This window comes from Orbicella faveolata, unplaced genomic scaffold (genome assembly GCF_042242905.1).
Source record: "Orbicella faveolata isolate gen_17 unplaced genomic scaffold, um_ofav_v1 contig_15, whole genome shotgun sequence".
Lineage (NCBI taxonomy): Eukaryota > Metazoa > Cnidaria > Anthozoa > Scleractinia > Merulinidae > Orbicella > Orbicella faveolata.
This window is the reverse complement of record NW_028301542.1, coordinates 6,896,765-6,913,497: the sequence shown is the minus strand read 5'-3', so window position 1 is coordinate 6,913,497 and position 16,733 is coordinate 6,896,765. Positions and strand designations below refer to the sequence as shown.

The following is a 16,733-nucleotide window of genomic DNA, read 5'->3' as shown; positions in this document are numbered from 1 at the left end:
TAAGTTTTAGATCTTTTTAAAGCATTTTCAAAGTTGTACATTTAGCCGCCAATTTTCTCAAACGCAAATTAAATTAGAGTGAAAAGTAATTTCCTTCGATTTTATCGAAGAACCATTACCGCGATGAAGGATGTAAACAAAATAGAAACCGATTTTGATTGGAACTATATTCATGTCTCATAATATGTTAAGCCTGAAAACGAAACTTGAAACGCATTTGTTCAAAACGGAGACATCACTTCAAATTTTAAAGAAATCTAAGTCGAAAATGATCGGCATTTCCGCGCTTTTGATGAAAGCTAAAAAGGAGATCAATTTCAGTTGTCAGTAGCTTTTAGAGGACAAAAGGTTTTTTCATCAAAAATGGGATTTGGTGTGCTATAAATAGGTGTAATTTGACGGAGTAATCGACGAACAAAGACCATTTTCAGAAAAAAAGAATGTGTTTTCTGTTACCGATACTTTTTAGTAGGGATGCAACATAATTAAACAATGCGGTAAAGTCAATGTTCCTCTAAATTTTACAATTCAGTCGACAACAGTATTCAACGGTGCAACAATGTTTTGAAGTTTTTTATTTTCGTCGTATCTCCTTTCATTTGCGTCTAATCTTTAATTTAATCTTTAATGCCTTTATGTTTTCATTTTGACGATATAATAAGTGGCACTTTCCAAGGGCACCCAACGGAATATTTCGGTAAAATATCTGTTCGGATGGAAGGTTGCCTAAAAATTTCGAAATTTTTTTCCCAGCGACGCTCTAGACTTTTCAAATTTTTTCGGAAAACCATAAAGTTTCCCTAGAATTTTCGGAGTGTAAAATGGGATTGACAGGCCTGCACGACTCTCAAGCGCGTGTTTTAGCCTTTTATAGTTTGGCTCTCACAAGTATATCTTTGAGCGGACGCCCTCTTTTGTATGAAACGAGAGGCGGATCCTTGTAGATTTCGCTCAGTAATGGTTGTTGTTCTATTAAATGCCATTTTTTCATTAGGATTTGTTTTAAGTTTGGCACTGATGGTTGATATTGTGTGACAAAAGGCAAGATTCGTTTGTTTTCCCTCTGTTTTGGTTGGAGGGCTAGTTTCCTCTCTTCAAAGTTCACTTCAGAGAGGGTTGCTTAAATAAGATTCTCTGGGTAACCTCTCTCAATAAGGTGTGACTTGAAGGTTTTGATTTTCTCTTCAAATATTTTCTTAGAAGAGTTCGTTCTGAGAAGTCTTAAAGCCTCTCCTTTGATGAAACCTTTTTTAACTCCCGGTGGGTGGGATGAAGTAAAGTGTATATATTGGAACGTTTCAGTAGGCTTGAAGTGGGTACGCACATCAAGAACTGAGTCTTTTTTGAATCTTTCGCCTTTAGAAATGTTCGTATCCAGGAATGTCGTTTCCGTTTCAGAAACCTCAGCCGTGAATTTTATTGTCGGGTGGTGGTTGTTTGCTTGTTCAATGAACTGTAATATTTCATCCCGGTTTATAGTCCAGTGTGAAAATATGTCGTCTATATATCGTTTCCAGACGAGCGGTTGAAATGCGCTTTGGCTTAGGATTTCTTAGGATTTCTACCTTACTCATGAAGATGTTAGCAAATGCTACTGCCATCTTTGTGCCCATGGCTGTGCCATGTATTTGGAGGTAGTTTTTTCCAGCGAACTGTAATGAGTTTTCCTGTAGAATTAGCCTTAGCGATTGCTCTAGTAGTGGTGTTGGGATAGGAGGTTTGTTTACGTAGAATGTTTCGTATGCTCTGCATACTGTTTGGATTCCCTCCTCCTGTGGTATGTTCGTATAGAGGCTCGTTACGTCCATTGAAACAAGTATAACGTCCGCTGGGACTTTCGTTTTTTCTATGAAATTAATGAAGTCTGTTGAATCTTTGAGATAAGACTTCTGTTGTTTTGCAATAGGCTGAAGTAGTTTGTCAACAAATGATGATAATTTCTCTGTTGGCCCTTCACACCCTGATATTATTGGTCTACCGACCGGGGTCGGTTTGTGTATTTTAGTAAGGGTGTAGAATTCTGGAATGCGAGGCGGTTTTGGCGTTTCACAAAGCCATTTTTTAGTGATTTCGTCTATGTGGTTTCTACGGTAGAGCTCGTTGATGAGTTGTTCAACCCTATGTTGTGTATAAATTACCATGGGTGTTTCAAGAGGCCTGTAGTGGTTTATGTTGTCTAGGTGGATTTGACCTTCTTGTTTTTTGTCTTCTGTATTCATCACAACAGTGGTTGTTCCTTTGTCTGCCTTTTTAATATTAATTCCGCTGTCACGCTTTAAGGCTTTGAGAGCCGCGCGTTCCGCGGGTGATAGATTATTTTTAGGCTTTGTGAGTTTTAAGTCTGCGAGTTCACTCTTCACCTCTTCTAGGTAGCTTTCAAGGGCAACTGATTGTTGTATTGGTGGTTCTCATGTAGATTTTACATGGAAAGGATGTGGTTCGTTGTTTTGCCCGTGAAATATGTACATGAGGCGCATTCTTCTTGCGTACTGATCGAAGTCACGCAAGATTTGACGCTTTATTTGTGTTTGTTTTGTCACGGGTGTTGGGATAAATTTGAGCCCTTTTGCCAGCAAATTGATCTGGTCATGTGAGAGTCCTTTGTTTAATTTGAGAGGTTTTTTATATGTTTTTGGTTCGCCTCTATTTGTATGTGTGATTGTTTCTTTTGTTTGATCTTTCTGCGCTCTTTGCGCTTTTTGTTCGTTAGATTGCTTTTTGCATTCCTTCCTCTTGTGTTTTTTTCATTATTTTTGGCCCCTGTGTTGTAGTGGGAGTCAGAGAATACACATTTGTACTTTTGAACTTGTTTATTCTCAATGTCTCCTAATTTTTCCATCATTTTGCTGAACTGGGCAATACTAGCCTGGATACTGCCAGCAGTTTCTTTAACATTCGTGATTGTTACATCAGTGTTACATGCAGCTGGCGCCGAGCGCGCTGGTTTGTTTTTACAATTCTCATTTTCAGTTGGCGTTTGCACTACTTTTGGTCTCTTTGATTTTTTTTAATTCGACCCTAGCGCGGTCGATTTCACAGTAGTGAAAACGTGTTAGTGCTCTGACGAATTCTTGCTCAGCTTTCTTTCTGAGACGCTTAATGTCCGTTTTAAATTCATTGTCCGCTCTTATCCGAGCCCTCGCCCTGTATTGTAGGGATTCTGGGCAAGTTCCTTTGTCTGTGTGCCTTTTCAATGACTTGATGGTTGATTCCGCGTGGAAGATTTTGCTTTCTGCTGACTGTGGTGGTTGACTGTGGCGACGTTTTCTAGGGTTCTCGTTCGTTCTGGCGGCTTTCTTTGGTTCACGGTTTTTCCTCCTGCTCTGGCGTGCGGTTTGTTTTTGTGGGCTGGTGTCGTTTGGCACTTGAAAGGACGGTAGTTCGTCGTCTTCGGACTGGTCAAGAAGATCGTCTTCAAGAATGTTTGAGGTGTCCATGTTTTCCTCTTCAATGGCTTTAGAATTGCCAGGGACTGCTATTAGCCCTTCTGACGTTAGTAGGTTTTCTGATATGGTATTATCAGGTATTGGTCAGGCAAGACCGCGGTTTCGATCCTATCGTGTGGATCTCTTCAGTTGCCGATTATTTGGAAGGACTGATAGAGATGAGTTCTCGTTATCAATCCGGAAAGGGGGTGTTCCCCATCCTACTTATACTCGTGTGGAGGATCGAAAATTCTGTGTCGTCATTGGCTATTTAGTTTTAGCCAATTGTATTCATGTTGTTTTGATCCTTGCGAGCTCAGCTTGACGCTGTGTTTCTTGTAGTGGCTAATATGTAGAATTTTGAGCTTGTACTGGTATATATTGCAGAAACAACCAGTTCTGCAAGAATGCCCTTATGTGTTTTGTTAGGTCTCTAGTTTTGGAGACTGCACATGGTTGGTTTTGCGCATTAAATGTTGTTTTGTTTTGTACGTGCTTGGCTCAAATGATATTAACAATGTGTACGTGATCTCACTGCTTGTGACGGGGCCTGTCTGGTAAAAATCAACAGTGTAAAATGGGGTTGACAGGCCTGCACGACTCTCAAGCGCGTGTTTTAGCCTTTTATAGTTTGGCTCTCACAAGTATATCTTTGAGCGAACGCCCTCTTTTGTATCCCTGCAGACAAAACGCACCTCCATAAGTCAGAAACACAACATTTTATTGCATCAGTTACGACTTTACAAGCAATAAACAACAAGTAATCTGAAGTAATGCTCAAAAGCGCTCGATCAAATGTGTCAAATGTCTTATTTCTATGGAACCCTCCATCGATAAGGATACTTCGATCAGTTTATGGTTTTGAAAAAAGCAACCAAGCTTTTGAATATGCTAAATCCTTACTAAAAGCACTTGAAAGTGAACATTTCTCATTACAGTTATTGAATTTTTTCCCTTATTATTATTATTATTATTATTATTATTATTATTATTATTCTCTTTATGCTGAACAGATGCCCATTATGCTGGCATTATGCTCGATGCTTCGACTACAGCATTGTGCCCATAATGTATCCATAGACCCTAGACAACGTAACTTGACATTTCAAATGTCACTGAAATGTCTAAGGGCTTGTCAAAGGAGTTTTCAAAGGGCTTCAGCGTATGAAAGCAAAGGTCAAACAAGAAAGGGTGAGTCTTACGTCACTTTTTTGGGTTAAAATAAAAAACATGTCTTTCTTTTTCTAATTAGTGGTCAAATTTAGGGCCACGACCGCGTACTCGATCCTGTCGTATAATTTACACCCCCTAATGTTTTCGGATGAATAGATTTAACGCCTATAATATTCGGATAAACATTTGTATTGCCTAGTATTTTCGCGAAATTTCGATAGGCACACGTATAACGAAAAACTTCCCCTAAAATTTTCTAGTGAAAATATGGTTTCTCAGTGTCCTCGAACTTTCGACAAGATCCATCAGGATAGCTAAAACTTTCGGATGACTCAAAAAAGGACCCTAGAATTTTCGAAACGACTAAAGTTCCCCTTAAATATCCGAACAGATAAATATTTTTTAGGGCATCTCCAAATTAACTAAAAAGGCTTCTAGAACACAGAGAAATCCATTTACGACACTTCTGACGTCTTTGGAAAGATTCGGTCGTTCGGTGCCCCTTACTTTCTCAGTCCCAGAGACACATTCAGTCTTATGACACGTTTTGTGGTCTGTACCTGTTTTGCGTGGGATGTAATAGTATTCCCAGCGAGAAAGTCTTTTTATTTAACCAGAGTGCATCCACCATGTTGACTCTTAGCTTTGTCAGTGCTGAAGAACCGTTTGCATTGGTTGTTTGAACTACGTTTAGCGAATGGTGTTCCGCTTGCATTTTTTATTTAGTGGCGTGCATATTCCCCGTGAACTCGTCAATTCGAATATTCGGAATTGAAAGGAGCTCAATCACGGTATTTTGAGTTACATGTATTTTGGCCACGTATAGAATTACCTTTAAATTGAAGGCAATTTGAACATATTAGTTTACTAAGATAAAGGAAAAAAAAGAAAAGAAAAAAAAAACACTAAAGAGATAATAGTAAACCATAAAGAAACTGGGATAGATAAGAATGGGGAAGATTGACTCGGATTACGACCGACGAACTTGAAAAATTTAGGCCAAGCTTTTCAAGGTGCGCAACCCGTGACTGAGGTCCTTTAAGCTGTCAGTATACCGATGTCAGTTTGTACGGTTTGTTGAGAGTTAATCCCGCTAGCGGTTAGTTTTTTATTATTATGATTACTTTTTTTTTAAGTGAATGCTTTTCAACAAGCTTTATACTTTGCTGGTAAATTTACAAATCTGCAAAATCTATTCCTCTGATTCTTGCTTTCGATACTTGAAACACAGTCTTGACACAATTATGAAACGTCTTCGGGAGAGCCGAATTATACAAACAGACAATATCCAGTCAATGGTTTCTGGAGGTTATCTTTATTCTCCGATCTTTTTTTCTTGACTTTATATCAATTGGTTAAAGAGAGCGCCCATTTTCTTCAGGCTGGCTGCACAGCTGAAACATGATACCCCGCCATCTGATTCCTCAGCATGAGTATGAAAATCTGGCATTCTAGTCGCTAGAAACTGGACCCAGAATTCGGTCTGATAGCGTTTATGATAATAAAATGGCACATTAGATTTCCTACTCGTGTATAAAGTTGAAATGGGAATTAATATTGCAGCCTTTTGATCGTTGAACGTATTTGCTGAATATATTTTCATTGAATTTCGCCATTTTCGTGTTTATATTTATGTTCCTTTATCAACAGATCTGTTTCAACGCGGACAAAAGTCTTAGTTCCTTTGTTACTGCTCATTTCTGTCCATCAGTTTACAAGCTGTCATCTAATGCTGTTTTTAAGTTGACAAGGGTTATGTCATAATTTTAGTTTGCCATTGTGTTCCCTTCGTTTACCTAGCGACTGATGAAATGATATCCACGCTTTGAGCCTGCATGACAAGCATGTCTAATTGTCATTTCGCCATTTCAATCGATTCTTCTTTTTTCTTTCCTTTCGAATTTTGTCGTTTTTTAGTTCTAACGAAGGTTTTTTATTTCCCGTGGTTTTTATCGACAGCTGGCAATCGATATTGACCGGCCTCCGTCGAAAGGCAATACGCTATTTATAACCCGAAACCTACTGAAAAGAAATAATAGTTTCAGACAAACAAATTCAAATTTTTCGTGCGACAAAAGCTGTGGAAATCGTGAATATCAAGTTGATGCCAGATTCCCAAATTTATCAGGTAAGACTACGCAGTATTGTTAGAAATTAGTTTTTGCAAGTTTTGCCATAAAGATCAAACTGAATGATATTTAAAATTTTACATTTATTTCTTTTTCTTCTCATTTCTTACTTATGGTCTGAAAATCAAATGATACAGCAACCCGATTAAGACGAAAATATTGTCTCTTGACAGAATATTTGAGATAATCAACAGCATTGTGAATCGCAACACAAATAAGTAGCCAGTACAGTTTTTTGCGTGGTTTTATTTGAACGTAAACATTGTAAATTGTGAGCAATTGCACCGCGGCGATGAATTTTAATCACATAAAATCTTTATTTACTGACATCTTTTGTTATTATTTGCTAAAACTACAATAGAGCACCAGGTAGTCTTTGTAGTGGTTACACGATTAAATTTCGAAGAATACACTTCTGCAACGTTGAACTGGGCAATTGATATCTCAAACGTCTAGACTCCTTGTCAATTTTGCATTTTTTTTCACAGTCTAAATCTTCAAAATCTACTAACATGTCTGCGGATGGTGACATGTTGCGCCCAGTCTCCGCTCGTTCGCGCAGCACTCGCTCCCATTCCCTTAAACCACAAAGTCAACCCATGGTCCTATTCAAGCAACGTTCCAAACGCACCATGAGCCTGCCATCCAAGCCTGTATTATTACCATTGATCAATATTCAACGCTGCCATGACAACTGGGATAACCAGAGTGATGAAGATGAAAATGAGGTGGATACAAATGGGGGAGAAATGGGTACGAAAATGAGTGTTCTAAAATGATATCACTGATTAAACATATGGAAGTAGTTTCTCTCTCACAGACAACGCATGCGCATTGATTAGCTACGTCATATTAAGCTATCTAAATCCCCGTTGTTTATTAATCAGGTTAGCTCCCAGTAAAAACTTAGCATCTCATTTTATTTCAGCATGGTACACGCCACTTGTGGGATTATCTTGCAGTCTCGTGATTTATGTCTGGTCTTGTGTTCTGGCCTACTATTCCAAGAAATAACAGCTACTCAAAGATCAACCTTTGTCGCAGACTTCTGTTTAATGACTATGTCAAAGAATCTTGAATGTCATCTAGAAAGAAAACAGACAACACGTTACGAATGAATTAACATTGACTATGAACAAAAAGGACCGATGTGACTAAGTTAATAAATGACTACTACAGAGGATGCGCACAGGCCTTACTAACAAGTTAATCAATCTCTCGGGGGGGGGGGGGGAGGGGGAACTTGATCCCAGCGGGATCAAGGATCTCAGGGGGGTCTCAAGGGGGTCTGGAAATAGCCAATTCTCTGAGGTAGGATTTGCTGACGTGGACATCCCGCTTGGGATGTCCACGAGCGCATCTTCACCAACCCCCTCCCGAAAACCTGCACGCAGAGTACGTGGCAACAGTCAAACATTAAATATTACTTGTGGAAGAACTGGTACATTGGGTATCATGTCTAACTAACAATAACTTGAGAGAGATTATCTTTGTAATAAGGCCTAAACAGTAATATACCATTTTCGCATTCTCGGTACTGGACTGGAACTGGTTTATGTGCAGAGAACTGAGGTTATTGCGCGCAGTTTTTTCAAATGCAAATTATATTCATCTCCTTTAATGATATTTCCCCGCATGAGCCGCAAATGCAAGCTAGTTCCGTCCAACTACGAGAATACGAAAATGGTCTGTTAATTCTGATACCTTCCATCGTGTTTTAATGTGTTAAATTAAATTATTATTTCATTCTGTATTGCGCAACTCTTTTTTAAATGTAAATGGTGTCACTGGGAAATGTATGATGTCGTCAAAAGAAGGTGCCTCTGTCTGTCAAAACGAGTATTCGTGCGAAACCATTCATATGGAAATTTGTTATTTTTCATGCAAATCAAACTCATTTTCATATGAAAGGTTTTACACGAGGACTCGTTTTGACAGCTAATTTATGAATGCCTCCGCGGAGAACGTTGCCTAAAGATTGTGAACTGTTATGAGAAAACTAGATGATTACACATGATAAACTTATGGAGGTTTTACATTCATTCATTTCAAGCGAGTTAACCTCAGTAAGAAATTATCATGTCAACTTTATTATGTCTACTGTCAAAACTCCTCAGTAAACAGGTCTTCATGCAAAGAAGTCCACGTCACACTTAGTCGCTGTGTGTAAAGTGCTGGTAAGTTCCAATAAACATTCTATATGTGAAGCAAAAAACAGTAGAAGTGTTACAGAAATCTCATGTTTAATATTGCTCGGAGCTTTTGCACTTTGCCAATGACTTATTACAACCTTATGCCTACTAATAATATCAAGAACATGTAATTCTTTTCATTTTTCTCGGTAGCTAGGTTCATATCTTTTATCTCTCGTTTAGTGATCTATTTTCACTCCTGAGTGCAGTGAAGGTTTGCGTCAATGAATTTCGATTTCGGCACGACTCCATTTCCTGATAAACCATTTTTCATCTACTCGGGTTTATTTCTGGCATCCGTACCAAATCTGCGCTTTCACATCACACTGCATTCCCCTCTCTCTTTCCTGATCCTAAAATGGAAAATTCAAGACACAAAACAGAAATAAATATTTGAATTAGTCAAGTGGCTAACTTGACAACAGGAAAGGGTTTATTATGCTCTGGCGGTTTGATGGTTTAAGCCAATTTTGAGTGTCGGTTTGCGGGAACGTACCCTCACACTTATCTGGCGGTATACGCTCAGAAATTAACGCACGGTTGTGGGAAATCGTAAATTTAGCTCGGAGTTTTCGGTTTTTGCGTGTTTTGTGGCGGTCATGCAAACAGAGTTACGAGGCTCAGAAGACTGAGAGGTAAACTTTATATTCTTTATACAAAAGATTGCCTTTTACGGCTAGAAACACTTTAATTTGTTCTGTTCTTAAGATCTTGTGGTTTTCGCGCGGAGCAATACAGTTCTTGAGTTGAGATATCGTAAAGAATTTGTTGCGTACTGTTAAAAGATCGCTTTGCGTCCCACTAGTAAGCTGAACAAATTCCTCCACAAGTGTCTAAAGAGGCTGTTAAAGATATATTGACCGATGAGGGTTACCAACGAAGAAGCGTGGCGACGAGCTAGGACTTGCACCATCAATGAGCAGATTAGGAGACAGACGTGGCACTGGATATAGGGCATGTACTGGGTGTGGACCACCACAGAACCCAGGCATTGCCCTAACCTGGGTACCTGAGGGAAAAAGGAGCAGAGTTCGACCAAGGGAGACATGGAGGAGAACTGTAGAGGGAGAGAGGCTGGATATGGGTTTTGCCACTTGGAATGAAGCTGTCACCGTTGTGAAAGACAGACCAGATTGGAAGAGACAAGTCAATGGTCCAATGGGAACAGAAACATTACCCTTACAAAATCCACCACTTAAATATGGTTTACACAGAAATATATTTGGAACAATAAGGCAGATTCATATATATCTTTTTCTCCGCAGGTAAAAATATCAAAGCTTTCACAAAAATCGTCAAGCAAAGATCCATACCAGAACGTCACGTTGTAGAGTAATAGGCGAGTGCGCATGACCAGGCATATATCACAAGACTGCAGGATAATCCAACAACTGGCGTGTACCATGCTAAAAGATAAAAAAATTTACAGTTTTCCGTTCAGTAACCTGGTCTTTGAATGGCAGCGAGGCTGCAGGTGACCTTATTTTGATGAAGACCCCGCTTCTTTAGTTGTGTATCAAGTTGCTCTTATGCTAACTAGTTGGCAGTGACTAGTATCTAGTTGCTGTAGTGTAACGCTACACGAACGGCACTTGAAGGCTGCAAGTTAATCAGTAGTTTTGACTACTAGCTGTCAAATACTGCCTCGGTCCATGTAAACTAAATCTTCACTCGCTGTACAACTTCTTGAAGTACTCTAAACACAGACTCAGGCCCAAAGCGGCATGTACACCCATGCATCCCCGGGTCCAAAACTTGTAACAGACAACCTTGTAATTTTTGTTCGAAGAAGTCCAAAACAAGTGACAAATTAAGGGTTGTTTACCAATTACTCGAAAATTCCGGAAATTTCGGCCAGAATTCAAATGGTAAGAATGGTAAGTGATTATGACTCGACCGATCAGAAAAGTTTAGAAATACATGGAACGTCTTGAAAGGTAGTCCAAAATTTCCAACCAAAATATCTGAGTAAAAAATGTGCTTACTATTTCAATTCTTCACCACCATCTTGGCGTTATGATCAGGTTTAACTCGTCCTAGTCTCTTTCGGTAAATTGTTCCTTGTTTTTAGTAAATGATAAATGGCCAATCTGAACGCAACTTGACACCAGGCACTTCATCTTATCATTTGCCCAACCGTTGACGAACCGCTTTCTTCATGTAACTGGTAAAAAATCAAGGAAAAAAAGATTTCAAAAAAACCTTTCTCTGTTCTCTTACCCATGCTGTCATTACTGCACTCACAACTTGGCTCTTCTTCTTCGCTATGACTGTCCTTGTTGTCATGGCAGCCTTGTATGGTAATGTGAGGTGGAATAACAGGTCTGGAGGGGAGACTGTAGAGTCGTTTAGTACGTGGTGTAAGAAGGTTAGGTTGACTCATCGACTTGAGTGAGTGGGACCGAGTGCTGCGCGGCCGTTCCTGGGGCGGAGCAACCAAGTGGGGTTCGTACATGACGTCGGCTGGTTCGTAAAGATCAAACTGCGAAGAAATAAATACAAGTAAAAATCTAGCTCAGATCTATGGAACTGTTGCACTGATTTGTATAACTCATATTTCTTCAGACCGAGTTTTTCTCTTTGATCTTTGGACCAAGCACGAAGTGCGCGGGCCACAAAAAGAGGATCTCAAAAGGATTAACCGTCAACCTTCAAAAACGCAATATTTTTTTTCCGTCAACCGTCACACGAGCAAGCCAATATTAGCCGTCAAATGTCTCAGATATCCAATGAAGAACTAAACGTGGGACTTAACTGGGGTCAAGTTATGATGTTTATAAATGATCGTTTTAACGTAGCACACAAAAAAATAAGTTTATATATATAAAGTCCTCCTAGTTCCTTCTAACTTCTATTCTCGCGAGCAGGTGATTCTGAATACGTCCAGTGGTAACAAAGGGGAAGTAATAACGCTAATTAGGCACATATTTGGAGACCAAAAACCTAATTTTTAATGCAAAAATTATAAGGCTATTTGGATTACTAAAATATGGGCAAAATTGAATCGTTTTATGAAAATTACAGCCAAATTTGCGCTGTAGTTTCATTGTTTCAGGTAAGGTTACCTTACCATCCGGGACAACTCTGGCCCAAATAAAGTTGTCTCGTAGTCGAGTTGTCCCTGGCAAAGCGTTACGTAGGCGGGTTTGCCCTGGCGCTAGGGTAACCCTACCTTCGTTGTAAACATGTCTATGAAATGAGGGCGTCGCCAAGGTAACCCCAGCACTGGGTTACCCTACCCCTTGTAAACAGGGCCTTAAATATCTATAGTTTACATCACCAGCTGGTAATCTCGAACATAAACGTTTATCTAGAAATTCGACAGTGGTATTTTTTCTTTAGATTCACGACGAATAGATAATCCTAAACTATTAATTACAAGTGATCAAAAGCCTTATACGAAGCATGTGTACTTCAATTTACACTTATAGTACTCAATTCTGGAAAATCTGAAAGAACTATATTTAGCAAAAGAAATTTTGCTTATCGTATGGAAATCGAGCATAACAGTTTGTATTAGCATATTGTACAGACGTCGGGTCTTTAAAGACCTCTAGTATATATAATCTGGTCAGCGTCGGCTCATATTATGGCCGGCTATAACAATCTTATTTTTGCTTAAACAGTAGTGCATGTTACCGACCTTTGATTTCTTAATGATTTAGTTATCTACTGTATTAAGGCTCCTTTTTGCCAGTAACAGACTTCTTCCACTCCAACTGAAATTGGGTTATAACAAAGCAGTTTAAAATCACTAATACACCTGCCTGGAGCATTGCAACACCAATTAAAGAAACCTATGGGTCTACATCGCAAATTGTATCCCTGAAGAGATGCAGTGAATAATAAACACATGTATTTCATCTCATGCCAGTTTATACAGATATAAATTAAGTAGAGGGTTTTTTTTCTGACTAACCTTTTGGTTCAGCTGTCGTTCTCATACAGTTCAGCCTGGTGCAACAAAATATAAACCTCTTTTTTACGAAATGCAAACAAAAAACTCTTTGTATTTGCATCAATCGAGCAAATTTTTCTTCTTTAAACACCATTTAAAACTCGGCTAAGCCTTGCGAGTTTTCATGATTTCTGACTCAACTGGGGCTCGATAACAATACTCAGGTCATGAATCAAACACCGTGGCAATTAAATGGACAAAATAACGCTGTTGGCGGAGAAATTTAAGAAATTTTACGGTTCACATAGATTGAATGAATTAAGTTACCCGATGGAGCCTGACATTTGCCAAATTTAATTAAATAAGATGGCTATGAGAGCACAATATACTAACAACAGTTTCTAATAATAGCACTAAACTGCTTTTAGATTAGAGTAATTGGATTGCAACTGATTATCTTACGACATCTTCAAAACCTGACTCCCTGGACCTATTCAAAATTTCTTGTTTTTTCATGCAAATCATTCTTTAAAATCTTTTGAGAAATGGAATAGTAGGAGCCTGCATTTTAAGGCCAACAATTTTAGAGTAAAAACACAGTATTGAATGACTGATTGTTTTGAATGTCTCAGCTGTCAAATGTCTTATCACCCTGTTTTGAGATTTCTTTATGCCTTTGGGAGAAGTTTGAATTCTTTTTATAGAAAACATGTAGCGTCAGCCTTGTGAACCACAGATCAAGAGATAATGACGAATCTATTTCAGGAGCATTGTCTTAAATTAAATGATTAAAATGGTTTTTGTTTATGCTCAGTTCAGCCAAATAGAGATTCATTCGTTCCGACAGCCGTTGTTTGGAGATTATTTGTTCGTTCGTTTATAACTTCCCTCTTTCTTCCTATCATTCATTCCTTCATTCCTTTATTCGTCAATGCATCAGTTCAACTTTGCAACAAATCAATCGTTCGTGATCTTGTCCTCCTCAAGTTCATTTTTGCTATTCCTATTTCACAATGCCGGACCCACACAGAGCGGTCGGTAATTTAATCGAAATTGAGAAAGATTGAATTTTTTGCCGCTTATTCGAAAGTAATAAATACCCACGCTGTAAAGCATTAGCTGCAACTATTCGCTTTCGAAAGCCTACACGCACGAAACTCATTTCCGGCTCAACTTGATTTTAATTCGATTAAGAATGTATCAATGAAGAATTTGACGAGAATTTTAAAAGTTTATACTTACTTCTCTGATTGGAACCTCCAGTTTGACTTCAAATTCCACGTGAAGAAAAGCGGAAGTCTTTACTTAAATCGCATTATTTAAAACAGATTCATTTTACTGAAGCATTCGTTTTTAGATCTAAACCAGTCGACAAAAGCAAACTATATATTAGTGGTTTCCTTGGCGGTTCCTGTCGATTAACCTCAAAGCATCACTTTTTACTCCGCTATTCTTTCGTAAGTTACCCGTGAACACAAAGAGGTCTGTGGACCGTATCGATATCACGTTTGTACCAACTAACGTCACTAAAGTCGCAAAGGCCAAACTTTAGTTTTGTCGTTAAATCCATTCCAATGATTCCCTTTTTACCCCGTTATTTGACCAGAAAACTAGGCTATAAAATAAGCTCCGGTACTTCAGTCAAACGTCGCGTGATTTGCAACAAGTTTGTTTATCATAAGGAGTTTTTTAGTGTATACAATCATAATCAGGTTTGCGCGTTTCCGAAGATTGCAGAACAAGATGTTTGTTCAGGTGGATTGTGAAGGCCACCTCTCGCACAACTACAGGCTGTCATACGCTTCATTGCTGCAGCTGTAATAGAAAGAACCATAGAATATACAAGCCTACATAAAGTATAACTGCTACGCTGTATAAGCTCGCTGTGTCTATGATAATACCAATTGTTTCCAAGCTCTCATTACCTAGTTTCGTCGCTAAAACTTCGTCATGATAAAGCGAGAAGCAAAGATTCAGAAGATACCACTGCTTGTTATTACAATTTACTGTCATTCTCTGATCTTACCAAAGTGAATAACTTACCGGCTTTCCCCGTTCGGTTCTCTCCATTGGGATTAATGCGAGAGTGATGTCGTCGAGTTTAACAGCCTCTCGCGTATTCTGGCAATGCTTACAGCTTAGAAAAGAAGATTGAAGCAATTCTACCCCGTAGGTCGTTTTAATCAAGAACTCTACGATCTATTTACGCGTAGATATCCCTTCAATTTGAAAACAGGATGACGTTGATTTAATGCTAATAGTTCTGCAACGTGACTATCATATAACCATTCAGTTATCACTAAACATAACATCATCCATTCAGTCTGGAGCTCTTCCGTCCGTGGGTTAACCTTTGTGTCACATTCTTTGCTATGATAAGTGCTGGTGAAAATACAAGGGCATTAATGTTGGTAACAAATTTACCACACATGACAGAGAACACGTACACAGCGGAATTACATTCAGCGTTAGAACAGGAAAAAAAAAGTGATATTGTTTCTATACAAAAGATTCTTGAACTGCTCTTGACGTCATTTGTAATGTCTGCTCAGTAAATAATCTGAACTTTCGTTTTAATAACCTCGAGTTTTAAATTACTGGCTCATATCATATACAGTTGATATCAACTTAAAACAATAAAATAACGATTAAAAATATTGAATTTCCAGCTCTCTGGTTCCTTTTCAAGCCCATAAAAACATGTGAAACGAGAGCGAAAACTCCTGCGTTTTTTATGATTTAAGTGCTTCCGGTCCTTTAAGAAGGCACGCATATTGAGGCGGGCCAAGGGAATGTTACTCTCTCTCTGTGTTCTGATAAAGAATGATAACTTTTAACAATATTGGTGACTTATCTTTGACCTTGTTAAAGTGCGACTTCTAGAACCTAGCAAGAAGAAAACTAACGAATCAAAACGTAAACTTAGAACAATGAGCTACAATGGACTGGTAGCTTCTGGTGACGGCAAGTAGCGGTCTGTTTGACGTGAGAACATAATCACTATTGATTCCTCTGCGTCATGCACACTCTTAGAGATTCAGTCCTTGACGATGAATTATTATAATTATAGATCTCACTCGAAAAATTTAGCTTGAAAATTCATTTTGCGAGAACCAAATGTCATTCAATGTTGTTGGTTTATTTGAGAAAATGATCGCTATCTTTTGTTCTCAGGTAACGTTCTGATTGGTTAACTCCTTTCAAAGGGGCCCAATTCAGAGCAATCGCACTGTAAGGTTTCAGGTCTAATCAATAAATGTCAAAAAGAAACATGCATTCTAGATTAGAGAGGAATGACGTCTAGTAGAAAGCGGTTTGAAAGACTTTAAACAAGCTCGGGCCAAGCGAGAACAATTATACTTGATCATACCAATACAGACAAAGTAGGAGATCACTGACACATGTGTAACAGGTCAAGATTAATCAAACTCTAGACACTTATGTATGCTACAAATGTCTTTATTTTGTCATCTGCTGAAAAAGAACTTAACTTAGGTTGTTAATTTGAAGTACATATTGTTCACTTGCTGGTTTCATATAGTTTGGTGACCATCTTCATCCATTTTGATAATTATGGCTACTGTATTGCAATTACGAATGGCACTCATTAACGTTAAGAATGAGTAGGCGTTGACGTTAAGACAGGAGTGACACCAAAGATTACAACTAAATCCCTCTTGTTAAAGTACCCTCATCAAACGTAGTTAATAAAGGGAAAGGGTTAAGAGGACCGGTAAACAACAAAGAAGCAAACAAACAGGCCAAGAGTTATGTTGGAAGGCCCTTGACCCTGCACATCTTTTGTTTTATGCCCAAAGACTATGCATGAATTACATAATCGCAATGCTTCTATTGGTTAGTTGTATGAGCACACATAACCACTCTTTGTATGTTACCAGGTATTGTGTAGGGACAA

The 16,733-nt window shown here is 38.6% G+C and overlaps 2 protein-coding genes and 1 pseudogene across 4 annotated transcripts; 1 reads left to right on the top strand and 2 right to left on the bottom strand.

Annotated features, from left to right (window-relative positions):
* Window positions 1-576: 576 nt before the first annotated feature.
* On the bottom strand, window positions 577-4,210 carry LOC149113309 (uncharacterized; annotated as a pseudogene).
* A 2,170-nt stretch (window positions 4,211-6,380) lies between these two features.
* Window positions 6,381-7,910, top strand: LOC110067239 (uncharacterized). Its single transcript, XM_020774543.2, has 3 exons — window positions 6,381-6,726; window positions 7,216-7,480; window positions 7,656-7,910. The coding sequence occupies exons 1-3, from the start codon at window positions 6,703-6,705 to the stop codon at window positions 7,739-7,741; spliced, it is 375 nt and encodes a 124-aa protein (XP_020630202.1). The 5' UTR covers window positions 6,381-6,702; the 3' UTR covers window positions 7,742-7,910.
* An 884-nt stretch (window positions 7,911-8,794) lies between these two features.
* Window positions 8,795-15,186, bottom strand: LOC110067240 (uncharacterized). Of its 3 annotated transcripts, none has more exons than XR_016206751.1 (4): window positions 14,861-15,106; window positions 10,905-11,401; window positions 10,233-10,325; window positions 8,795-9,272 (listed from the first exon to the last, which is right to left on the bottom strand). XR_016206751.1 is itself a non-coding variant. In XM_089288194.1 (4 exons), exons 1-3 carry the CDS (start codon window positions 14,885-14,887, stop codon window positions 10,240-10,242), a joined length of 375 nt encoding a protein of 124 aa, XP_089144320.1. In that variant the 5' UTR covers window positions 14,888-15,186; the 3' UTR covers window positions 8,954-9,272; window positions 10,233-10,239. The 3 variants fall into 3 exon arrangements, 2 of the variants coding, with proteins under 2 accessions (XP_089144321.1, XP_089144320.1); XM_089288194.1 differs by having other exon boundaries at window positions 8,954-9,272; window positions 11,140-11,401; window positions 14,861-15,186; XM_089288195.1 differs by lacking the exon at window positions 10,233-10,325 and having other exon boundaries at window positions 11,140-11,401; window positions 14,861-15,056.
* Window positions 15,187-16,733: the final 1,547 nt, after the last annotated feature.

Coding starts and splice junctions, on each gene's coding strand:
- LOC110067240 (XM_089288194.1), bottom strand. CDS start 14,887: ATGGAGAGAACCGAACGGGGAAAGCCG. Junction 11,402..14,860: donor GAACCGAACGGGGAAAGCCG/GTAAGTTATTCA, acceptor ATTTCTTCGCAG/TTTGATCTTTACGAACCAGC. Junction 10,326..11,139: donor GTGCAGTAATGACAGCATGG/GTAAGAGAACAG, acceptor TTTATCTTTTAG/CATGGTACACGCCAGTTGTT.
- LOC110067239 (XM_020774543.2), top strand. CDS start 6,703: ATGCCAGATTCCCAAATTTATCAG. Junction 6,727..7,215: donor CAGATTCCCAAATTTATCAG/GTAAGACTACGC, acceptor TTTTTTTCACAG/TCTAAATCTTCAAAATCTAC. Junction 7,481..7,655: donor TACAAATGGGGGAGAAATGG/GTACGAAAATGA, acceptor ATTTTATTTCAG/CATGGTACACGCCACTTGTG.